The 25315-nt window shown below is 36.7% G+C and overlaps 2 protein-coding genes across 9 annotated transcripts in view; one reads left to right on the forward strand and one right to left on the reverse strand.

Annotated features, from left to right (window-relative positions):
* Positions 1-3955, reverse strand: part of LOC115347676 (probable cation-transporting ATPase 13A4) — a 50199-nt gene extending 46244 nt beyond the window's left edge. For 3 of the 5 annotated variants that reach the window (XM_030029258.2, XM_030029257.2, XM_030029253.2), the window contains exons 1-2: positions 3595-3954; positions 344-647 (exon numbers count right to left, since the gene is read on the reverse strand). In XM_030029258.2, the coding sequence (XP_029885118.1) occupies positions 344-406 (63 nt within the window). In that variant the 5' untranslated portion in view covers positions 407-647; positions 3595-3954. Of the gene's footprint in view, positions 1-343; positions 648-3594 lie in introns of all 5 variants that reach the window. The other 2 variants (XM_030029252.2, XM_041127003.1) reach the window with 2 other exon arrangements.
* A 110-nt stretch (positions 3956-4065) lies between these two features.
* OPA1 (OPA1 mitochondrial dynamin like GTPase) overlaps positions 4066-25315 on the forward strand; it is a 60004-nt gene continuing 38754 nt past the window's right edge. The window contains exons 1-9 of one of the 4 annotated variants that reach the window (XM_030029260.2): positions 4066-4250; positions 8009-8327; positions 8648-8744; positions 9944-10051; positions 11287-11340; positions 11974-12041; positions 17227-17337; positions 21978-22031; positions 24771-24875. In XM_030029260.2, coding sequence (XP_029885120.1) covers positions 4222-4250; positions 8009-8327; positions 8648-8744; positions 9944-10051; positions 11287-11340; positions 11974-12041; positions 17227-17337; positions 21978-22031; positions 24771-24875 — 945 coding nt within the window. In that variant the 5' untranslated portion in view covers positions 4066-4221. The remainder of the gene's footprint in view (positions 4251-8008; positions 8328-8647; positions 8745-9943; positions 10052-11286; positions 11341-11973; positions 12042-17226; positions 17338-21977; positions 22032-24770; positions 24876-25315) is intronic. The other 3 variants (XM_030029262.2, XM_030029261.2, XM_030029263.2) reach the window with 3 other exon arrangements.

Genomic DNA, 25315 nt, shown 5'->3' on the forward strand with positions numbered 1-25315 from the left:
CTGGAGCTGACCCTAGAGATTCAGCTGTCAAATGGTTAGAAACACCGCTCCGGCCCTTCCCTCAAGCTCATATAAGACCACCTCCACCTAGATTTATAATGCCATATCAATAATCTGTTGAGTCATCCTCCTGTTGGAGGGGATAACCAATTAAACCCAGTGGACATGTACAACTTTATTTTCTTTCTGCTAAAAAAAATTATATCCCTTTCTAACGCTATGCTTCTGCTATGGGAACACCCCCACCACCCATAACTAAATTACAGACTGTAGCATTTTATTGCAGAACATGTGCCATCTGCTGCTTCAAGTTGAGAAAGACCTAGACAGAGATACGACTCACCATCTCATTCTCTTCTCCCTGGTTAAGCTGTGCATAATGGTTCTTGGCAGGATTTTCCCCCATGAAATGACCCTCTGGAGACTTTCTAGAGCACCCTCAGGACACGTCTTCAGCGTTGTGTGCTTGAACTTCCACATTGAGGAAGCGTTCTAAGTACACACCTTCCTTATAACTCTGCTGATGTTTGAAGAATGGAGCTCCTCCCTCTCTGTGGGGTTAGCAGGTAACATTCATCCCTCCTCCCTTCATTCTGTTTTTGGAGTTTTGTGACTGCAAGGGTACACGCAAAATTCACTCAAAGACACTGCAAGAAAGAAAAAGTTAGATCTTAACAGCTGTTTGCCACGATATGACTGTGGGGCATAATTGATAGGTGCAAGCAAGTGCTGTCGGCATGCAACTTTCAGGGGAGGGCAAGAGGGGAATATTTTTCTTCGAGAGATTACAGAATCACTGGAGATCAGGAGTGTGTCCAAATGAGAAGGCAAATAAGCATTGCTGTTGTTAACACTCTTAGCAACCAGCCTGAACTAAGTGTCCAGCTGTGATCCCCACATATGCCTTGGAGAAAAATTCAAGCTCTGGCATTGTAAACAGAGGCCCCAGTTTGTGCCCGTGGATTTATGCACTGCCTGTGTGTTAGGATCCAGCCTTGTACCACCTGTAACCAGTATTTTTATTCATTGTTAAGAATATCATCACAGAATGTCTTCTGACCTCACCATATAGCTTTGGAAAACACCACTGAGGTTATTTACTCACTGTGGGGGAAACTAGAGTTCCCCACTGATGTCAGTGAGCTGGATACAAATGTCTCTGACCTCCAAATCAGAGCCAAAAGGAAGCTGGCAGAAAAACAGCACTGAGGGTTTTATCACCTCCTTTTTTTGCTAGTCAGGCTGCATTTGTTTATTAGTCTTGTGATTCATTCTCATTCTCATTACTATTTCCTTGTCCTTTACTACTTTTTAAGAAGTTACACACCAAATATTTCAGGAATGAGGTCAGGAAAGGCAAAACCTGTTCTTCCAGCAAATACATTAAGGAAACTAAAATATTATTTCTGTGGTGACTGAAACAGATCAAGAGGTGCCAAGTTAGTTCCTTTCCATTAGCATTTTACTTCCATGTGGTATGGACTTTTACAAGTCCCAGACATCTCAAGCATCAGGAAAGGCCACTGCCTATCCTGCAGTAGGCAGGCTCAGAGAAACTGAAATGGGAGAAATGGAGGGAAGAGAGAAGAGAAAATGAGGGAGCTAGATCAATTAATACAATAAAAGTTGCCCATTGCTAATAATGTGAGCCAGGCACAGACCTGCAAACCAGATTTGCATGTATGCCCAGCACAGGGACAGATATGTTTGTAAAATGCTGGTGACAAGCAGTTTGCATTGGAGCGAAGTTGTTTGGTCTTGACACCTAGCACGCTTTCAAAAGGAACCCAGACCAGAGGCTGGACAGAAAAGGCTGTAACTGTACTAAGCTGTGTTAAGGGTGATTTGTTGTGACAAGATCAGGGGCGAACAAGGTGCTCTCCATAGCCCAGCTTCAGTGTTACCCCTTCCTTCCCCCAACTGCCACTCTGAGGCTAGCTTTGGGCCTCTAAACTTTTCTTTTTTTTTTTTCTTCTGAAATCCAGCAACAGGAACTCCAGTTATTACATGATGATCACAATTTTCAATTAAAAATTAAAAAGAAAGAATGCAATAAAGTCAATTTCTGATAAACCCAATTATACAGGAAAACAGAGCATTGCTATCTAGAAGCTATAGAAGACAGGAAACAACTGCAAAGATACCTTTTCCAAGTCAGGCTGATGATTCTGGGAAATGACTCATTATTTTGGGAGGTGCCAGGGGTGGAAAACAGGAGTGCTACACATGCTTTTTCTGCCTGATCAGCTTTTGCTGCTTCCCCAGATGTCAGCCTTGCTCTTTCTAGTGTCTATAGAAGACTAGGGTGCAGTAGGAGTCCTTGGCTGCCCTTTCACAGAGAAGAGAGATGAGCTGCATTGCAGAGTATCCCACCAAACCTGGGTCTCCAGGGAGGAATCAAGGCTCATCCAATCTATTCACTACTTGTAGGCTTAATCCAGCTCCTACTGACAATTTCTGCTCCTACAGAACACCCTTATTAGGGAGGTTTATATCTTCACAACTGAAAACAAATCAAAAACAGATTAAAGGTGTAAAATATTTCCACAGTTCGGCAACCTGTCATAATATTCCAGCAAAATCTGTTAATCCAGAACCAATGAAGATGGTGGAATTTGTTAATTTTCTTAAGCAGGTTCACTTTCTCCTGGAGAAAACACCTGTAAAGCGTCCTGAATTGGAACCTCTAGTTATATGTTGCCCTCTACTGTTCAAAGTAAGAATTACATATTAGTTTATAAAGTTGCTTGTATGTCCTATGGAGTATCATAATTTTATTTTTAAATTGAAATTTGCTTAAAAACCCAGATATAAATCACAAAAATGTCTGGTCAAGTTAAAATACAAAGCAAAGGTAAGATTTAAAATATAGTCCCTTAAATTTATAAATAAAGATAAATCTAAAAGCAAGCATGCAAGAGAAAAACATGTGCCTCACCTTGTCCCTGCAAGTTTTATCTCAGTCCTGAAAATGCATGTATGTATTATATCATCCTTGTGCAACTTATTTTGCTCTGAAAAATGCCACTGCATAAACAGAAGCCTGGCCTATAAAACACCCCAAATCTCTTTTTCTGTTTAGCTCAGCACGTGATATCCAGTTCTGGGCATATTACAGAAAGGAAGCTGTGAACAAACTGGTCACAGTCCACAGGACAGCACAGAGAAGAATGAATGACTAAGGAGTCAGAAAACACAGAAGAGGGACTTAGGGTTGTTTAATCTAAAGAAAAGCAGACTGAGAGGAGTCATGACAACAGTTTTCAAACACGTAAATGGAGAAAAGAATATTCTCCATGTCCCCTGTGGATAGAGTTAACTTGCTGCCAGAAAGATTCAAATCAGCAACGGGGGAAAACTTCCTATTAATGTTAGCAAGCACTGGCATTGCCAGGTGAACACTCCAACGCCTGTGGTCTCTACGGACAGGTGGGGCATGCTTCTCTCAGAAATGAGATAACTAGAGACAATCCTGTCTGAGGGCAGATGGACAGATCTGCTGAACTCTCCTGGTTCCTCCTCTGCCTCCTGCTTCCGTGTGGTCCTGTCGGCACCCCCCACGCCCCCAACTCAGAAAAGCCCATTTGGACACACCTTGTGTTTTCCACCTTTCAAGGCAGCGCTGCCACCCATTTCACGCACTTCTTCAGCGCAACAACAGCTGGGAACTCATCCGGAAATCTTATTCAAGCGGCGCGGAAGACCCTGGTACGACCACAGGCCTCCATCCGGGGCTGGGCCTCACCACGCTCTCCGGCCCCGACCCGCCGGGCCAGGCCCCGGAGGCGAGCCCAGGCCGCCCGGGGGGTGCTGGGGATGCCCTGGGCCGGCCCAGGGGCATAGGGGCTAGGCACTGAGGCCTGGCCCTGCCGTCGCTGGGCTGTGAGGGGGAACACAAGGCTCGGCTGTGGAGGAGCCATAATCCCACCCCGCCCCCGCCTCTCCGCTGCTCCTGGCCGGGCAAGCCCCCAGCGGTCCTCCCTTCAAAACCCTCCCTCCCTCGCCGCCGCCGCGTCCGGAACCTTTGCGCGGGGACGCGCGGTTTTCAGCCGGGCCGGCCGCCACGGACCGCGGTGCCCGGAAGCGGCGGCAGCCCTGTCAGCCCGGGACCGTGGCAGTTCCACCTGCCCTTGCCCGCGGCAGCCCGGGGCGCCAGGCGCGGGAGCCCCGGCCAGCGGCCGCGGTGCGTCCGGCTCCTCCGGGCCCCTCTCGGCCGCTAGGATGTGGAGGACGCGGGCGGCGGCGGCTTGGTGAGCGGGGTGGGCCGTGGCAGGGGTCAGGGCGGGCGCGGCGGGCCGCCGGCGGGCCTGGCCGCTGGGGCGCGGCGGCTGTGCGGAGCGAGCGGCCGCCAGAGCCGCGACCCCCTCCCGCCTCTTCCGACCTGGGGGCCTTTGCCCCGGGCGCGGTGTCGGTGGTAACACTCGTCCCGGCTGAGTAGGCCCTGGGCATCCGTGGGAACAGGGCTGTCCGGGGGGAGAGGCCGGAGCAGCACGGCGGGTCGGGGTGCAGGGTGGAGGAGGGGGGGTGCGAATGGCGCGGGGGTGAGCCTGAGGCCTGCTGGGGTGGGCCTGTTGCTCCCAGGTGGGGAAACTCCCCGTCCTTCAGCTCCCCTGGGACCTGGGGGTGTGATGTGGAAGGGATCTGTGTCTCCTGCATTCCTGCCCGAGGGAGTTCAGGCCGCCTTTGTGTCCAGATGTTGGCTCTCCCCAGCAGCTACCCTACGTTTCTCTTGTTTTTCACTGTTCTACACAGTTCCAGATGGGAGCGGTTAAAATGAATGGCCAGTAATGTCACAGTGTTACTTGGCAGATTTGGGAGCAGTAGTAGCAAAATAAGTGTGGTCTAGTGCTGAATGAAAAAGAAAACACAACAGTGCTTTTTGTTGGGTTACATTTGAAAGACTGCTTTGCAGTCATAGCTATTAAAAGTGTATATAACGTGTTTTTACAGAAAATTTGTTCCAGCTGAGGTGGGGGTTTTTTGAACTCTTAAACTGGAGCAATGTGTGTAAAATGTTAGGTATGACTTCCAGGTGGAGTGCTTGACTATCAACAGTAACGGGCCACTCTTTCTTGTTTTACGAGGTATCTATAATATCAGTGCAATGCAAGAGTAGTCAGGTTGCAGGCCTGTAATCAGGCAAATTCTAATGGCGGAGCTACTCATGTCTGAAAGGCTAATTTTTGTTATTGTTGTTAAAAACAGCTTTCCAGAGGCTTTAAATTTGGAACTCCTGAAATGTTTCATCTAATGGCATTATTTTGGCTCCCTTTTCAGTCTAACTGCATTTTTTAGTGAAGATCTTGAGGTGATTGATTCTTTCTGTCAGTATTCATCAGGAGTTTTTAGCAGTGGGAGGAGAGAAGAAAGGAGAAAATTGAAGTTTTGGTAGAATCATAGAATGGTTTGGGTTGGAAAGGACCGTAAAGATCACCTAGTTCCAACCCCCTGCCATGGGCAGGGACACTTTCCACCAGACCAGGTTGCTCAAAACCCCATCCAACCCGGCCTTGAACACTTCCAGGGATGGGGCATCCACAGCCTCTCTGGGCAACCTGTTCCAGTGCCTCACCATCCTCGCAGTAAAGAACTTATTCCTTACATCTAATCTAAATCTACCCTCTTTCAGTTTAAAGCCATGACTCCTTGTCCTACCACTACATGCCCTTGTAAGAAGTCCCTCTCCAGGTTTATTGTAGGCCCCCTTTAGGTACTGGAGGCTGCTATAAGCTGTCCCCGGAGCGTTCTCTTCTCCAGGCTGAGCAACACCAACTCTCTCAGCCTGTCTTCACAGGAGAGGTGCTCCAGCCCTCTGATCATCTTCGTGGCCCTCCTCTCAACAGTGATGGAGTAGTGGTTTTTTTAATGAATTAAAGATTTTATGTGTGCAATTAAAGCAGGTAGGGTTTGAAATACGTGATAGCACTCAGAAGGCAATTGTTGATCAAGTTTTTGCCACAACAATTTCTGGTGGAACTCAATTTTTCCTTCAGTTTAAACATACAGAACGAATGCTGTAAAACACAGTGTATTTTAAAAGAACAATCACAGATAATATTACAAAATGCCTTTAACCTAGGTGAAGACTAATAATGAGAAGTGGCTGCCATAGTATATACTACCACCTTGTCTCTCCTGAAAATATTAAATATCTGTGTAATGGTAGTGACTGCAAAACAAGAAATAATGGCCCAGTCATCAGCTTGCTTTGTACAGGCTTATCACACCCTGATTTAAAAAACTGCCTTCAAAAGCAGGAGATAAAACATTTATAGTGTGGAGGCACCTTCATTTTTTATTGTTATGTAGCCACTTTTGTATTGATACTATCTGTGGTTAATTTCTGAGCCTCTTGTAATTCCATGTCAAAGAGGAGAAACTTGTTACTACTTTCAGGATTATTCTGCTTCTGCTTATTATCCTCTTTCTAGGTACCAAGTTTGTTATTGCAAAGGCACAACCTTCTAGATAGTTTAGTATAGCAGCAAGAGGATACCCTTCAAAATCATAGTGACTTTTATGAACGAGGACTTCTATAAAAGTCAGTGGAGTTTCCTTTTTTTGAGCTTTCTGTTACACTAAAGGAAATTTCTAAACATAGATCATCAGGAGAATTAGTCTTTTAAGAGAGGAAAATGTTTCAACTTGCATAATTCTGATTCTTAACTTATCTTCCAAAAGCTCAATTTCTAAAAGTCCAAAGTGCCTTTATAAAAAAGTCTTCCACTTGTTTGGTCATTAAGAATATGCCTGTCGTAGACAATGTCACCCCTAGTACATGGAAAATCTCAAAGCAAAGAACTGTATAGATTATAGAGCATGTTATTAGAAAATGCTGTAATATTTTCTCTTTCATATGATTCACTCTCTTTAAGATCTGTTAATTTTAAATGATTTAAGATTATGGGATGAATAATTTGCCTTCTGGTGTGAAGCACTTTCTTCTTTCGTGTTTGTCCCCTTTGTAAGTAAATGCCCCTGATAATATTGAAAACCCTGAAAAAACAAGCATTAATTTCAAGAACTGTAACTTCACTCGTATTTTGCATCAGGTAATGATTTAATATTAACCATTCTGATATGGTGAGGCTAAAAAGTTACAGAAGAAATTGCTTTTTCCAGAGCAGTTGTCTTTTCCCTAAACTAGCAAAGCTACCTCAAAATGTTGAAGCATGGAGATAATGTAACTGAAAATATACAAGGAGCTTTATTCCACACTATGCGTTTGTTTTAACGTAGGCAGCATTGATAAGGGTCCTGTGTTTTAACACGTGCTTTTCATGGCTGAGCTCTTTCATCTTTCAGACTGAAATTTTCCCTGTTGCATAAATCTGAATTACTTTATTAAAGTCTTCAACAAACATGGTGCAGCCATCTCCAGAAGTAATCTTGTCTATGCATGACCTAAGACAAAACAATAATGCTGAACTGCAGAGTACTGGAGTGAAAGGAAGTGAAAGATGTCATTAAGTACATGCTTCAACTCCAAAGAAGAATCTGCCAAAAAAGGACAAATGTATTTTGCAAAGGAACTTTGTCTGTGTATTGGTTTTTTGAAGTTTGAAAATCCTCTACAAATTTAATGTTCTCTAAAAGTTCATTTTGAATAATGAGATAGGCCAAACTGTCAAGTTTTCTTTTATGTTGCAAGTTGATCATAGTCGTCTTTGGACTCTTAGCTCCTGTTTGCCCAAACTGTTTTACCACAGACATGTTACTTGCCTTAATCCAGTGCAGAAGTTAAATTTAATTCATAACAGGCTTCATAAATGGTATTTAAGATTTTATTTCTGTAATCACTAGAAATGCTATATCCATTAACGATGTTTACAGGTTTTTATTTTCCTGGTAGCATACCAATGATAGCTGGAAATTGTTTATTCAGAATGATGCTCTAATTTATCTGTAACCAGCTAAAATGTAATGTGAATTGCTTCTGAAGAGGTTATTGAGTTAATGGTGTGTTGAGGAAATCTGTTACTTAAGAGTTTTTATTTTTTTCTTTTAGTGTCATCTGCCGGAGTCTAGCAAATAGCAGCTATGGAATAAAAAGAAAATCACCACTTCAAAACTTGCATCTTATTTCCCGAAGTATACATCATCCCTACTATCCAAGTTCAAAATTTCAAAGACCTCCGTTAAGGATATCAATTCAGCTGTTCTCTTCTCTTAATCGTCTTCCCCTACGCAAAACAAAACTTTTAAATGTAAAATATGGATACCAGTTCCACAGGAACTTTTGGCTAGCTAGACTAGCATCAAGGCTTCTCAAACTTCGCTATCTTATATTAGGATCTGCTGTAGGTGGTGGTTATACAGCTAAGAAGGTATTTATCTGTGGAAGCTATTTTATGCATTTTGTCTTTGCTATTATTATATACTTCAGAACAGTAGTTCTTGGTATATCCACAGAAATACAATATTTCATTGTTTGGTTAACTAACGACAATAAAGATGAGTGAATATGGAAAACATTGTTTAGAGAACTAGCATAGATTTTAAAAGATTGAGTAGTATTATTCATATTTAAAAGATGGTGAGTTAGTATGTTTTGTATGTAGGTATTACTTTTCAACAGATTGCTCATATGTGTCTCTACATACATTTCTTTTTCTATTTCTACTACTTTTTTTCCTTTTTGTATTAGACATACGATCAGTGGAAGGACATGATGCCAGATCTCGATGAATATAAGTGGATTGTTCCTGACTTCATTTGGGAGCTTGATGAACATATTGACTTTGGTATCGCAAAAACTAAAATGTTACTCTATCTAAAGACTAGCATATGTAAAACTTAAACATAAGGGTGTAGGTCCTCAGTGCCTCTCTCCAGTAGTATCTTTATAGCTGTAATTGGAGTGCACTTGTTTTGTTAGAGTTTGGTGTGTGTCTTACCAAGGTATTTGTACCAATGTGTTTGTAGGAAGAAATTAAGCATTGGTTAGCATTGATATTCCGTAATTCATCCTTTCGTTTGAGAATGTTCTTGGTCCTTTCATACGGCCATATAATCCCATCACTGAAAGGGGAGTTAGAGCATGATCAAGGGGATTTACACGTGTTTTGGTAGGATTTTGCACAATTCTTTCTATATGAATGACACTTACAAGTAAAAATTATTAATAGATAAGTAAAAGATATGTATGAGTAAAAGACCAATTGAAAATGTAGAATAGCGAAGCTACCTATCTACAAAATTATCTTGAAGATACAGAAGAAAAGAAAATGAGAAATACGTACTCTGTTTTCCTGAACCTTCTAGTTACTGTAGTTTTCTGCATATTTTTAGATGAAAGATAGAAATCTAAAAAACAAACACTGAGTGACTTCTTATATGTGTAGGGTAGTAAGGTGGTGTTCTTTTTTAAAAAAAAAGTTTATGACGATTTTGCTACATCTGTGAGCATTGCATAGATAAATGCAGAGACTGAGTAACTGAGGCATATGTTTTCTTGTTTTTATTGTTTGTGGACAGTACATTTTTATAGTACTTTAAAGCTAATAAGTTAGGTTTTTTTAAAGGATTACAGAATTGAATTATTTATGAAATTGAAAAATAAGCTTTTCTTAAAATGTACAAAAGGTGAGCATAGTTACAGTTTCGTGTAATTTTAAAACACCCTCTACAAAGTATGTGAGAGGGTAATGTATGAAATGTGCTGAAATGCAGCAGTAAGTTTAGACAATTTTAAAGTACCTGAGGCAACCAACTTATCAGGAAGTTCAAAGTCTGAAAAAGCAATTGGTTTTTCAGATCTGATAATCTTTCCCAACACTAGTGGGGGGAGGTGCATGTAGAAAGAAACTTTTTAATTCTTTATTAAAAAAAAAAAAAAGCCATGTCCTGAAACAGTTGCTAGGTTTTACAGCCTAACCCATTTTTGTTCACAAAAATAATAGGAAAAAAACCCTACTCATTATTTGTTGTACTGTTTTCCTAGAAAAACTTATCAAAGCCATTCCTGATGCAGATGAGCTTGCCAAACTTCTGCCTGACTTTGACAAGATTGGAGAGAGCTTCACTTCACTGAAAGGATTTTTTTCTCCTGGTGAGAATAATTTTTCATCTTAGTTTTAATTTTGAAAACATAAGCTATTACAAGATGACGTTACAGGTATGTCCTTAGACTCTAAAAGAAAGCGGATCCTGAAAATGCATGCATTTTCATTGAGTGTGTCATCTGAAAGTGTTATGGACACAGGTAAGTGTGATGTATTTTTATAAGCAAGAATTCCAGTAGCAAGTACAGAGAACCAAAATGTGAAATTGAATATAAAACTAGAATTCTTGGACAACTCCAAACAGATTGAAAGCTAGATTGCTTCAGTGAGTCACGGAGGCCGGACATGTTGAGCTGGAGTTTGGAGAAGGTGAGAGTGGAACTGGACAGTAACAGTACCACAGCTGTTACAGGAGAAAAGAGTTGGATTATTAAGAATGATGGTTCTTAATGTTGCAAGCATGTGAAATAAGAGATTTGTAATGAAGATATGCTTTTGGGTTGAATGATATTTTCCATCTGGATGTAGCTCCAGAAGAACTTGCTTGAAGATATAGCTTAGGTAGGGACTGCATTTTAAAGGAGTAGGTAGGAGTTCTAAATCCTTCATGAAAGACAAGGCGATGGTTTGTCCATTCAGTGTGTCCAGGTAGTAGTAGGCTTAATGGTTTTCAGGTTTTAGGAGACTTAAATAAGACATTTCTGATCGGTGGGCTTTTTAAAACTAAAAATGGTGGATTTGATCATCATATCTGACTTGCTAATGAGCACAGCTCAAAACTTCACCTAGTCATTGTTGTAATAAAGTGCAAGATTATTCCTATTATATACCTCAATAATGATCAAACCACATAAATTTGTATTCATGAAAGATTATATCTGTGAGGTGTTATAGTCATTGCTCTAAGTGTGTTTGAAAATATTCCCATATCAGTGTGCATAAGTGTATTTTCATTTTCTTAAAATAGTGTCAATGGCAGAACTAGTTTATTAATCTTATAGACTCAGCGAGCACCTAAGTAGGGATCAAGTTCAACAGAGTGACAAGTAGATTACAATCTCCTATGTATTTTAGCTGTTTAAAATTTAGGCTGTTTAAAATTGTGGTGTTATTGACTGGTATTGTGAGATGTTGCCTATTATTTGTTATCATACTCACATGGGCATAGTTGCCATTTATGATTGTGTGGTCCTCCAAATGAGACAAAGATCCCTCATCTTTGTTTTGCATTTTGTTTTGTATTTATAATTTTTATTTCCCCTCTTCTGCTGATTTTTCACAGGTTACAATTTGGTTAGTGAAGTCATAGGAGCTTCTGATCTACTTCTGTTGTTAGGTGTGTAAAAGCCCTTTTTACTGCCCTTAACCTGCCTCTTTAAAGCAAACTGTTAAAACACTACTATACTAAGAGGAGTGAATATCAATGTAAACACAACTATTTGCAGCAATTTAATATTAAATTACAAATACTTTCCAACTATTTTAAAAAATACTTGGATCCTCCCCTGAAAGAATGAATAGATGAATAGTTGTTATTTCTCTGCCACAATCCCTAGCAGATGCTTTTTATTTCAGGCATTTTCTAGAAGCTTGTTTTGAAAATCTATGTCACTACAGTATGAAGGAATTTTTTTTTTTCTCGTTCCAGTATTACCAATGGAATTTGTATTATCCTTTCATGTTTATCAGAAATAATTAATTTTACAGTGTTTTCAGAACTTTAATAGTCTAACTGAAGCTGCCTACTACTTTGTGATGTAACTAATCGGAGTCACAAACTAGATATAAAATTTTCAGATGAGTTTTAAACTGAATTACTTTTCAGTTTCTTGAGGTGAATTTTTTTAAATAGTAACTTCAAAGATTATTGAATTAATAATTCATAGGAGTTGAAACTTTAGTAGGTGTAGTTTCAGAATTTTTAAGTGCCTTTTGCATGTTATAATGAGTTTCTGTAATTATGTCCTAGGTTCTCCAGGAGAAACAGCATTCAGAGCTACTGACCAGGGATATGACAATGACAAACAGTACAAGAAGGTAATTACTATCTTGCAAAACTTAAGTGTCTTGACAACAGGTAATTTTTTTTAAAACTGCTTCAGCAGCTAGCTGCAGATGTTAATTTGAAGCAGCTTGAACAGATTTTATCCCTGAAAATTACTTGAGTATGCATTGTTGTTTTTAATATATAAACAGTACAATAATAAACATTTTGGTGTAAGGAAAATACAAGGCAGTCATAAAAATCTTTAGCAATTGCATTCTTAAGAAAATTGGTTTGTAATAAGAATGTAATTTTAGGTATTTTGTGTGCATTTGCAATTTTTCAGGGCATGTTCTCAGTGGCACTTGAGGTTATAGCTTGTTACTGAAGTTGGTTTAGGCTTTTATAGTTATTTTCAAGCATTTCTGCTTGCAACCTCATTTCTGTTGACATTTTCACAGTTGTGATTCTTACTTAAGGATTTCTGCCTTAATAAAGAATTTCTATTTCTTAAAGCAGTCTGTCTTTTTACTTTCTTTATTTAGACAAAGCATACATCACATTTTTGTTACTATCTTATGGAACAAATGTTACTGTATTTTGATAACTAAAAGTTTTAGCATTTTTTTCCTTGAAGTAAAGAAGGTGAAGTTTAATTTTTTTGCTTTCATGAATAGTAGATCTTATTTCTATTAAATTCCTAAATTGTAATGTTGCTCATTCTTTAAAGGCTTTTCATTTTTCCTGTGTATATTTTTTTAAAATTCTTTAAAAATTTGAAGGAAAACAATATATATTGGGGAATTTCTAAATTATTATATATTTATTTTTGCAACTGAAATTGTCTGAAGTATAACTGGGGCTTTTACATACAAGCCATTTCTGTATATGCAGGCATGTATACATTTATTCTACATTAATTCTGCATGGCAATATATAGTGAAACCTGTACAAAACTCACTTTTTATAACTTTTTTTCCCTTTAGAACAGTGATTGATTTCTACATGAGAATTCAGTTTGCTTTTTGTTTCTCCTTTGTCAGTAAACTCTCTCTCTCTCTATATATATATATTTTATTTTCTCTTCAGTGATTGCTTAGCACTGGTTTCACTTTTTAAAACATAAAAAATACTTTACTATTGATCTGTGAAGAAGTGGCCATCTTAGTTTATTGTCTTTGATAACTAAATTAACTGAGATTTTTACTGAATACCAGTAATATCACTTATACTTATTATGCTGGGTTTTTTTCGAATGCAGTGACAACTGCATTTTAATGTTGCCAACAAACCTTTTGCTGTGGCACGGAGAACATCAGCCCATATTAAATCAGTATGATTTAGAAAACTTAGTCTGGTGTACTAATTGTTGTTATTCCAATTATATCCGATACGTTACGCTTAGAAACTGTTGGTTTGCTGATTAATATGATCAATTTTGGTTGTAATGTTTCAAACAAGGCACATATGAATACCTAACAAAGCATAATCACTTAGTTTATTGGCAAGCAAAATTATTATTATTTTCAAGACAATGGGTTAGATGGCCTTTTTCATTCAGTGCTTTCCACTGCCAACCAATACTAGTTTAAGAACTGTGATTGTATGAATGCATAAAGTGCTGTAGCATGGTATTAAATGTGTCTGATGAGCTGGTTTTCTTTGTTTCATTGTGAAAAGATGAGTAACTGGTAAGGGAATCTAGGAATTCCTCATTTGGAGGAATGTTCTTTGGAACTGTTACTGGGCATTGTCCTCAGATGAGTCTTTAAAACTTCATATAGAATGAATAAGAAACCAGTTAGTTCACAAGATGACTTTGAGAGAGTGAATGTTGTCCCAAACACTGAATCAGGCTGTACTGCTTCTTGCCAGATAATGTGTTTATCTCATAATCTCTCATTTAATACAAAAGGTACAATTTTTTAAAAAGATAATTAAATTAAAATTACTGGAGTGTTCAGATAAGTAATTTAAATAAATGGAGTTTAAATGTGTTTCTACTTGGATTAAATAAGAAATTTTGTTCTTGGAGAAAGAGAAGATAGTTATAAAAGCTTTAGTGTAGTAAAATAATTCAGTGTATTGTATGTGTGGGACTAGCTCAGGGTTGCACTTGAAATAGCAGTGTTACCTTCTTAGAAAATTATCTTGCGCTATTGACTGTCTCCAAAAAAATTTCCTAAAGAGCTTCAGCTTCCTATTAAAGCAAACAAACTCCAAAGCTTAGCCCAATTTAAAAAAAAAAAAATTATAGTGGTTATAGCTGTGATGAAGTGGGTGTGAAAAATGTGACTCAAGTATTGATTTGAGGCTTAGAAGCCAGATAAATAAATAATTTAATACCAACCACACAGTCCTTTCTCTGCCTTTGGTGCGTTGATTAAATCTCATGCCTTGAAGAACCTGGTGCACTGTTGAGGATTTGGCAGCACGTAGGCTGCCTTGCTCAGCCGACACAGGGTCACTTTCAGTCAGTGTAAGAAGCAGCACAGTAATTCTACAGCTCTTCACTACAGCTACTGCTAGAGAGTGAAAAAGAGGCTTTAGTAGGGAATATCTCTTGACTTAGATTTTTTTTTTTTTAAATGTTCTCATTTGCTTTGTTCTGTCTTGCAAGTTATGCAATAAAGTTTCCACAATTTTCTCTTTTCTATTCATAGCATTGTTATATTCCCAACTTAATTCCCAGTTTCATGTTATAAGTACTCTGGATAAAATTGTGACATTTATTCAAATTCTTAGAAATTGATATCTTTACCTTCCTCATCATTCTCACCCTTTTACATCCCTCAGCATTTAATTATTTTTCCTGCAAGGACTTATTGTGGCTCAGCTTTTCTCATGAACAGTCACACTGAAGTCAATGGGAAATAGTGGAAGAGTCAAGACATGCAAAAAGACAGGGCTTTGGTTGCTCGTGAAAATGGGACACAAATACTTTAGTCATGAGGAACGTTTAAGTTAAAGGCATAGTCATACTCAACTGAAGTACAGCATATTAACTTTTAATGTAAAATAATGTATTTTTTTTTAAAGCATAGGGAGTAACAATGTCAGTACTTGTTTTGCCTTTTTTTTATTTATTGTACACCGAGATTGTCATGATGACTTTGCAAGGTTTGTGCTGCTGTGTGTGTCAGCTAGTGTTATTCCCCTTTACATTGTTTCTTTGATAATGAAAATAATATAATGACTGTAAACAACTTGGGTTTTTAAATCCCATTAATTGATCAACGTTGATTTTTCTAGATAAAATTCTTTGAAAAAAAAAAAATACAGTTTTACACTGGAATGATTGATTAGGGGTGGGGGAGGAACAGTGATAGTGTCCAGTGACAGAGAGATGTAAATATTTTTGTTTGTGTCCTGGTTCATACCAGCCTCGGTGTTGTGTGTATAGTTCTGTGCTATTTAAGGTTTGTTTGGGGTTTTTTGTGGTTTGGTTTTTTGTTTTTGTTTTTTAATTCAAACCTATAAAGTAATAAATAGAAAATAAAGGAAATAAGACTATTGCCTGATATATACAAAGAAGAAAGTGTTATTGAGAAGCCTTTTAAATCACTGTATTTTTTACTTGGATATTTTATTGAGTGGGGTAACTGTAGTTGAAAAGGGTTTTTCATACTTTACTATGGAGTAAGTCACATGGACCAGATGTCTTAGAAAGTAGCTGCACATTAAATAGTTTTGCTGACTTCAAACATTTGTTACAGTTCCTGTTTAAATGCTGAAAGGCCTTCATGGAAGGTTTTGTTCAGTGTTTTTTCTTTTATTTTCTTGACTGATAGCATAATGTTTAAAGGGAGTGTGTCAGGTCATATTGAGAGTTTCCTTGTTTGTGAAACGGCAAAATACTATTATTGTTCCTCTAATACCAAGTGTAGTCGTGGGGCTATCTCTCCTTGCTGCTGTATAGAAATGACATCTTTTGTTTTGCCTGAATTCTTGGCGCAGCTCTAATGTGTTTGCTAGTCTGGCAATATAGAGAATTATTAAATCTTGAAGTGATTCAGTAAAATACAAGTGTGAGTATTTTTCTGTTCTTGAAATGTAATACAAATCACTATTTAACAAATGTTTGTATTTGGTCATTTGATTGTCTCTCCTCTTTTATCCTTTCTCTCCTGTGTTGTTTATCCTTATGTGTACATGCCTGTGTGTGTTTTTCATGCAACAAATGTATAACTTGATGGTAGATGTCTTAAATTCTTACACCGAAGTTCTATTTCAGGGTTTGTTTTCCTGAAGTGCGTTTTTGAAACCTTTCATTTCACTGAATGTTTTCTTAGAAGAAGATGTAGTAGTATTTTTTTAAAGAGCTTTATTTAAATAGTTCATTAATACTTTTGTCTATACTCTCTGAAATAAATTGTACATGAAGTTCCAGTAGATGCTGGCATAGTAACTGTAGACCAATCTTGAAAGACAGCTTGCCGTTATAATAATATTTGGTGTGGAGGGAGAAGAGTAGAAAACTAAGCTTCATGGAAATGCTGAATAAGTAAAGGAATAAGCATCGAGTTGCAGGGATTTTGAAGTGATCAGGAAGGATTATGACAGCATGAATTCAAACTGCGGTGTGTTGCAGAAGTGGAGGGGGCTTTTTCTTTCTTTATGCTCTAGAAACTATTTTGCTTCTCCTAGCTTGAGAAAGTTAAGTAGCAGGCAAACTAATCTTTCTATAAACTGTCTGAGTTGCTGGGAATAAGAACAAAATGAGAACTTTCATACAACTAACAAAGTTGAGCCTATTGGCTGTCGTGCACAACTCTGTATAGAATATCCAAAACAGCTGTCGTGCACAATTTTGTATAGAATATCCAAAACACTCTCTTTAAATACGTGCATGGTTAAGTTGTGAAAAATTGCTGATACTTAAGAACTTCTGGTATGAATAATTGAAATGAAATCCTGAAACCTTTGAGAATATTTTAAAGCCAGGATAGTTGAAATTTTCTTTTAAGATTTAGATGCTTAGTTAAAGTTGAATATAATTATAAAATGTAGGTAAATGTTTATTGTTTTGTTCTACCTGGATTTGCAAAATACATGGTTTTGCTGGCTATATCCACTCCCAGCTAGTTAGCAAGAGATCTTGCTAATGAAATTTCACTTTTGTTTGAACTGACCCATTCATACCTGTTTTTCATCTGTCTTTGTCATGCCCTTTGGTTTAACTTTGTTCTCCTTACACCCCAAATTTTTCCTCTCCTTTTTATTACAAACTCATGGCAGGGCCTGCTTGGTGAACTCATTCTGTTACAACAACAAATCCAGCAGCACGAAGAGGAAACACGCAGAGCCGCTGGCCAATATAACATGGGCTCTTCCCAGCAGAAGCGAAAGGTGATGGCTTAAGGGACAGTATGTACTGTATTCACACTAATCAAATACTTCAGCCTTCTGCATTTGAGTTGGAAAAATCTAATGAATTAAATCATGAGCCCAAATAATTATTACAGCCAACTTCACTACAGATGTATAGTCTTGTTTCAGTTTAACCAAGTTGCATTTAAAGCATGGTGTTAAAAGCAGAACAGGTACATTGTGTCACTTTGAAATTGTATGTTCTCTGCCTCTATAAAAACTGTTATTTAAAGTTCATACATTAAAAAGGCATTTAAGGAAAGTATGTGAATAAATGTCAAGTCTGTTTACTGTTGCTTGCTTACGGTAGCTCTATCTTATAAGAGTATAGCTATTTACAGGCAATGTGTATCTGGAAACATTTTTTCATGCTTTGTACTGTTACCAATCTCAAAATGACAGCAGCTCCTTAGAAACAATTTTGCACAGACAATTAAATACTGCTGTTAATACAGTCTCTACTGTATATTCATCAAAGGTATTCCTTTGTTTTCCCTCTTAAAGCACAGTTTATACTTATATGCTGTGGTTGTTGAACATATGCACATCACTTTACTTACTTAATTTAAGCTCTGATCATTTTATTCATTATTATATGGCTGAGATGAATTGGAAGTGCTTCCTAAATTGGGTTATTTTAGTTGTTTAATCTGTTACAACCTGTAATTCTTAACCACATTGCTTTGTTGGCTGCTTCTGTGTCCCCAAAAAAGTCTTTCTGATTGCTCATATTTTTCAACAGCTTTGGAATTGAGCACTGGTTACAGAACTTAATCTTCTGTACCTCTGAAGATAACTGTCACAGAAAGAGGAAGACATTAAATGTGAATTAAACTTTTAGACATAATTGCGTAGCTGCAATTGTCATGCTTTTTAGTCCATCAACAGAGGAAATCACTGTTCTCTGAAACTATAGTAGCATTTTAAACTGAAATATTTTACTTTATTGCCATATTATTTTTTAATGGTTTAGAGTCACACCCCTGGCTATTCTAAACTGTTAATCTTCCTTTAATTAAAAAAAAAAATGGTGAAAGGCAATCTTTCCTCATATTTCATTTTTCAAATTTATTTAGTTAATATTCTGTCTGGATTTAAAATAACACTGATGTATTCTGTCCTCAGTTATGAATCTAGGCATTGTATAACAAAATATAATAGAAATGCAATTATTTGAGATTATTTTATCTCAATAGGTGTCCTACAAATGTCCTCGCATTCATTCCCTTCCAGATATGTATTTTAGCAGAAAAGAGTAAAAATGTCTTCAGTGGTCTAAATATTCTCTATTTGTTCAGTTACTCTATTTTTAATAAAGGTGACTCCTTCAGCCTCTGTCAGATTGTATACAGTTTATTGAAGGAGCTGGAGTATGGAATAGTAGCTTGAAGTTTATAAGAAAATGTATGAAGATGTAAAAATTACTGGAAAGGCAATACAATATTTGATATATAAAAATTTGTCAGCCTAATAAATGCAATCAGGAAAAAAAAAGAGCTTGATATTACATCTGTTTCTGATTGAAGTTCTACCTTGTTAGTACTTTCTTGCAACTAATTCTACAATTCCCAAGCTGTGAAATAGCTGTAATGGCATCTTTCTAAATGTTATCCTGTCCTCCAAGGCAGGTACTCTGTGTTTTCTGAGTGTTGAAAGTCTAACTGCCCTTGCATATAAAAAGTTTTAATTTAGCATTCAAGTGTGATGTTTGGCATATATGCCTAATGACAAGGAATGTGTCTTGTTTGTCTTGCTAATCTTTTTGCTTGAAATGAAAAAGATGGTAAACTATTTTCTTTAATATTTTGATATGAGGATATAACTTAAACGTTCCAATCATTGATACAAATTCTCCTTTGGAAGAAGAAATTGTTACAGTCATTGAACTAAGGGTATAAACTAACCTTGTTTATTTTTTAACTGAATTGGCTTGCTTGCCTGTCTACTAGAGAACATGAACATTTCATTTCCATTCTTGGAAGTTCTGTTGCCCAATTTACTTGCATATGTTCCATTTTAATTTCTCAACATTAAATCTACTTCAGTTGTAAATTGGATAATAGAAAGAACAATCTCACAATCAGGAGAGGGTATTAAAAACAAAAATGTAATTGTTTCCTGTTGATTTTTTTTGTCAGCCTTTTGATAAATATTTAGCAGTAAAATTGATTAGACTTGTCTAGCTGCACTGTGCACGGCTGCTTCTTACATGCATTTTGTCTGGGCCTTAATATTTTCATTCGTATTACTGGAAATCATTGTAGTTCTTCTGTAGATGATCAATTAGAATTATTTATAGTCTGGTTAGAGAATATACAAAATCAGTAACTGTGGTTTCAGAGGTACTGAATTTTCAGAGGCACGTACTTATTTTATACAATGTGTGACAAAGGTTATTGGAAAGCAACCGCTGTGCAAAATGAGTAACACTATAAGGAGCTTCTGGTAATCTTAGTAAACAGGTATCTGCATCTTTGTGTGCAGGAACCCTTGATCAAAAATGGCTCTACAGTTTTCTTTTCTCATAACTTTGTGGCTGCAATGGGGAAAGAAGGAGGAATCTTGATGTACAAACCATGCTGAACTGGATTAAACAAATATTGATGTGCCTGTATAGAGATATTTTAATAGCTGATTTTTTTTTTGTGAGTAGAAATTATAGATCATAGATTAGTCATATGTGACTGTTAGTACTTCAGATTGTTATGATAGTTTTAGCTTTTATTGGCAACTTAAAAATTTTTAGCAATATTATGAATTACATGTTCAAAATACTGTATGTACTAACATTCAAAGCACACCTGAACCAAATGCTGAAGCATATACATCATTCTAGAGCTGTTTGTTATTTTTGTCATAACTTACCTAATTGTCCTTGTTTAGAATTAATCATCTAGTGCTAGATAATTCTTTGCTTCAGATCTTGCAACATGTAGCTGTGTGCAATATTTTTGCTTACTGTGTTTAACATAAGTATACTGTATGTAAAAGACGGTGCTCTTGTGGTTAGAAGTAATCTGTCTGTAAGTATGTGCTTCAACGATGCATCAAGGCCCCAGAAGTACTCTCAGGAACAGCTTGCTTAAGAACAGAGAGCGAGAAAATGTTAATTGCTTTGAAAATCTGCAGCACATGGAAACACTTTGTTTTCCTTTTCTTTCCTTTATTTTCTTGCTTCTTCTGACTCTCCACACCATTCTCTTTGCCCTTCTATTTTTATTTTCCCCTTATGTCTCTGAGGTGTTTGAAGTGTGTGTATATGTAAATGTTTATTTACATATATCACCTTGTGGCTGCATGCATCAAGTTGTCTGTGTGCTAAACTAACCCTGTTTCTGATGCAGTTTTGCTATCACTGAACTAATTAACAGAAATGAAAAGGAAGTCAATTTACAGCACTTCCTCTTTGCTGTTTATGAATAAGAAAATAATTGGATATAGATGGAAGTGTTACCTTGGATTGCTGCCTATAAAGTGCAGGCACAATTCTGTATATTACAGGTTTAATAGCTAAATAATACAAACACTATGAACAACTGTGGATTTTTTTTCTTGTTTAATCTGTAACAACTGGTGTGAAATTATAGTAACTAAGTTGATTTATGTCTAAATGACAGCTGTCCTCTGCATGTTAAATAATATGCTCTTTCTGATCTGAAGCTAACTTGAGTTGTAAATGTTACATGAGCTTTATTTAAATATTGAAGCTTTTACCTATATCATTCTTTCAGTGATTGTTTTAATTATAATTTTTTCTAAATTTAGTATTTCATCAGTCAGCCATTAGTTTTATGTTGTTTGTAAATATTTACATCATTTGAATTTGTATTGCGCCATTTACGCTTTTGTCTTTGTGTTATTAAAAAGGGATTGTTTTGAACAACTGTTTATTACATCTTGATGAACGTATTTTAAGAATATTTGACTAAGAATGGCTCTAATTGCCTGATCTTATTACATTTGTGCCTTGAATTTCAAAATGTTGTGTATTATAATATCCTAATTTTTCCAGTTTTTAATGTAATTTAAATAATTTAAAATAATTTTTAAATAACCCTTCAAGACTGACAAACTACAATTTATGAAGTTGTGCATGCATGTTTAGGATTATAATTCAGAAAAACAAATATAAAATAAGAATCTCCGTGAAGATTCAGAAATAATGAATACTCACCTAAAAGTAATTTCTGTAGCAAGCAGGTGTTTTAGTGATTGTATCCCATGAAGATTGTGCTGATTCAGGAAATGAACGTACGGGATCCTGAGAGTTTGACCACTAAAATTACATTTAGGGCAGTGGCCAGAAAACTCTGAGCAACATACAGAGTTTGCTTTTCCCTAAGCCCACTTTCCTAATATTAAGTCTTGAAGGGTTAATTTTTGCATTTGCATGTACTGGAAATCTGACTTTTTTTTTTTTTTTTATGTGAACTTCCTGTTGCAGATGGAACTTTCCATCAGCATTAAATCTCAAATGCTAATTGAAGAATTTTACTTGCTTTAAAATGCATGTAAAGTCAGTTTTCTTATGTGGAATGAAACTTCATGTTTGTGATTTGGTTACTTGTGGTGGATAAACTAAACAATATGTTAGTAGCCATGATTATTTTTCTTTGTAGGTTTCTGACAAAGAGAAGGTTGATCAACTTCAAGAAGAACTTTTACGCACTCAGGTAACTTCCGAGTTAGTGATGTCTTGAGTAGAGATTTACATGCAGCAGACTCAGATTTACTAGACAAAAGCATACCTGAGATACAAAATGTTTGGTAAAAATGCAGTGTTTTTTCCAATCTTTGAGTTTATCAACACAGAGTTGACTCTGTTGGCACAGACCAAAGGTCAGTCTGATCTGTTCTTTCTCTGATAGCAACTGACAGAATGCAAGAGGGAAGTGTAAGAATAGGGCAAATGTGTAATCATACTTTCCCAAAATACCTTCCTTGCCTTCAATGCTATATAGTCCTGAAATGTAAAGTTAGCCCAAGAGTGTTACATAAATACAATGGTGATATTCCAGTTTTAACTTGTTCTGCATACTAACTTTACTCCTGACATTCTACAGTTTTCTTTTATAATTTCAATGCTACTAAATACATCTGTGATATCTTACATGTTTAAATGGCACATTTGTTGCAGAAAGGAAATGAGTTTACTTATTAAGGAGTTACATTTTAATCCCTTAATCTAGGAAATATTTCTAGTAAAGAAGCTTTTAAGTGCCTTTGCTGACCAAACATCAGAGGTTGAAGAGGAAAAATAGACATCTTATGGGATATGTGGGATGAGATATTCAGGTTATAGTACAGTGGCATTCAGGAGAACCAAAGTATCTTTTTTGTTTTCTCCCATCAAGAAAAATGATTGCAGGTATGATGCTAGAGTTGTATGTAAGCCGTGCAGTCTTAATCAAAATCTGTTTTGTGAAGCAGTAAGCAGTTCTTTCAATTAAAGCTGTTTCTATGATTGGACTATTTGATATGAAAATTGCTATGGGCACATTAAAAGCTTTTTCTCTGCCCTCCCTTTGGGATTTAAGAGAACATTTAATCCCTTTAAGAAGCTGAAGAGGGTGGTGCAATTCAGAGTGATGTCCTTTAAAAAAAAATCAGAAAGTGAAAATTTGAACCATAATGACAGCTATTGGTAGGATTTTTTTAATATATGTTTCTAAAAAAATGTTGCTTCACAAAACCCAAGCCACTTTCAATTTCTGAATGTCTTCCATCTAGTTCAGTTGTAATTTAATATAGTCTGACAGAAGATGTGCTTTTGCAAGTGAAATCCTGTTTTCATTATTTCCTTTTGTTATTTCTGTTAAAGAGAAGCCTGCTTCATTAGCTGGCGGAAAAGGAAAAGATCTGCAGGGATCAGCTTTAGGATCACTGCTTTTCAAACTGGCCTTTTAAAAAAGTGCATAGCCTCACTTCAGAGGACCTAGGAGTTCAATAACAGACAATTGGAAAGCCCATTTTTTAGTATGTATTTCTGTATATAGTGAATACATACATGTTACTTTGTTCCCCTTACATAAGACTTACACCTACAACCTGACAAGGTTAAAATAGTACTAAATCTAGTATCTTCTATCAAGGATGCAAATATATATGAGCGTACATTATTTAAGAACAAAGTCACAAAAATAAAGTTGTTTTAATGTTCTCTGAAATTTGGTCTTGCATTCAGTAGATGATTTAAGAATTCCCTGCATCAGCTCAACCAAGGAACATTTCCAGCCCTTCTAGGGGGTAGGTTTCATAATATTGGGCAATACAGTGTGCAGCTGCAGGTCTGGTTTACAAAGAAGTATTTCATCCCTTAGGCAGTCCTTACAGAGCAGGAACCATGATTCCTCACTTATATAATTTACAGTTCTTGTTTAGACAGCAACGCTTTTTCCTCGTAGGTGTGTTGCCTTACAACAAACTTGTAAGGGTTTCTGTGTTGCACTTTAATGGGGCTTTTCAATGCAAGTGTGGTATAAGGTGGGACTCCTTCCTGTCACATGAATTGACTTGAACTTCACCAAAACTCATTCCGACAAAATTTTAATCTCCTTAATTAGCAAGGCAGAACTAGTTATTTTTAAGCTAGACTTTTTTCAGGGATGATGCATATTAGTCATGTTAGTAATTACTTTGGTTTGCTTGCTTATTTTTCTTAAGTTAATGTACAGTTAATCCTTTGTTGTATCTATAGGCTTCTAAATTGATTGGCTCTTTGGCTCAGCCTCATTGTTTTAATACGGGGGTTTGTAACCTCTTTCTATATTTGCTAGTTTTGAAAGCATTTATTACTTGCCTTTTTTTAATAACAGCTTGAAATATGATTTGTTCTTAAAAGTACACTCAGGCCAAATACATTTCCACATCATAGAAAACAATTTTCAGAGTAGGTATCAAAATTTCATTCATGTCTCATCTTCAGAGGACTACCATAATCTCCTTCTAAACAGGACTGAGCTGGTACAATTGTTTCTTGAACTGAAGTTGTATACTGAAGAAGGGGTCTAAACTAGGCTTGCAAATTCACATTTAAGCCCTGTGATCTTTCTGATTGAACAGCCAGTTCCCACTGATGCTAATTTCTGTCTGACTGCATATGTGTAGCTCCTTTGAAAATGATGCTTGCATAAGATGCTTAAAGATCGATTTATGTATACCCAAGTTTGAACATTGTGGTCTTATTAAAACCTTTGAAGCAAAGGTGTTGTGTTGCTGGGGAAAAAAAAAAAAATCTAACAGTCTTCTCTTGATGGCCTTGTATTTTCAATAAACTGTAGTGACCACAAAGGTTTCTATGTTTTTGAAAGACTTGCCTGAAGGGTAATATATTTTAAAATAGGTAAAATTTTGCTCACGTGAGTGTACTATTTCCATAATTACAAGAGTATATTTGTACCACTCTTCTGTAGCTCAAATACCAAAGAATGCTTGAGCGATTAGAGAAGGAGAACAAAGAATTAAGAAAATTGGTACTGCAAAGAGATGACAAGGGAATTCATCAGAGGAAGTTAAAGGTACTTACGTGTTACAAATCAGCATAGAAATGTAATTATGCCATATTTTCCATGATGCTATTCTGAATTGTATTTGTTAATTCATATATGAACTTCTAACATTTGTTATATCTATGCTAATTTTTTGACATTTTAGGCTTTTATATATCCTTAGTTTTTTTGAACTATATAACTTTTGGAAATGGTTTCAGCTGAAGAGCACAAAGGGGTTACCAGGTCTAACTAAATAACTTACCTAAGTGGGAAACGTGGATTGGGTTTTTTGATGTAGCTTCACTGTGTTTGCTAATAAATATGCTTCCAACTCTTCTTACACACACAATCTGATACCTTTGTGCTTTGTAATGGGTCTTACTGAGTTTGGTAGGAATATAGTTACGGGGTCAGGAAACATCTTTTAATGGCCCTGTATAAATCTAGGGGGTTTGAACTAATTAAGC

Source organism: Aquila chrysaetos, chromosome 10, assembly GCF_900496995.4.
Source record: "Aquila chrysaetos chrysaetos chromosome 10, bAquChr1.4, whole genome shotgun sequence".
Lineage (NCBI taxonomy): Eukaryota > Metazoa > Chordata > Aves > Accipitriformes > Accipitridae > Aquila > Aquila chrysaetos.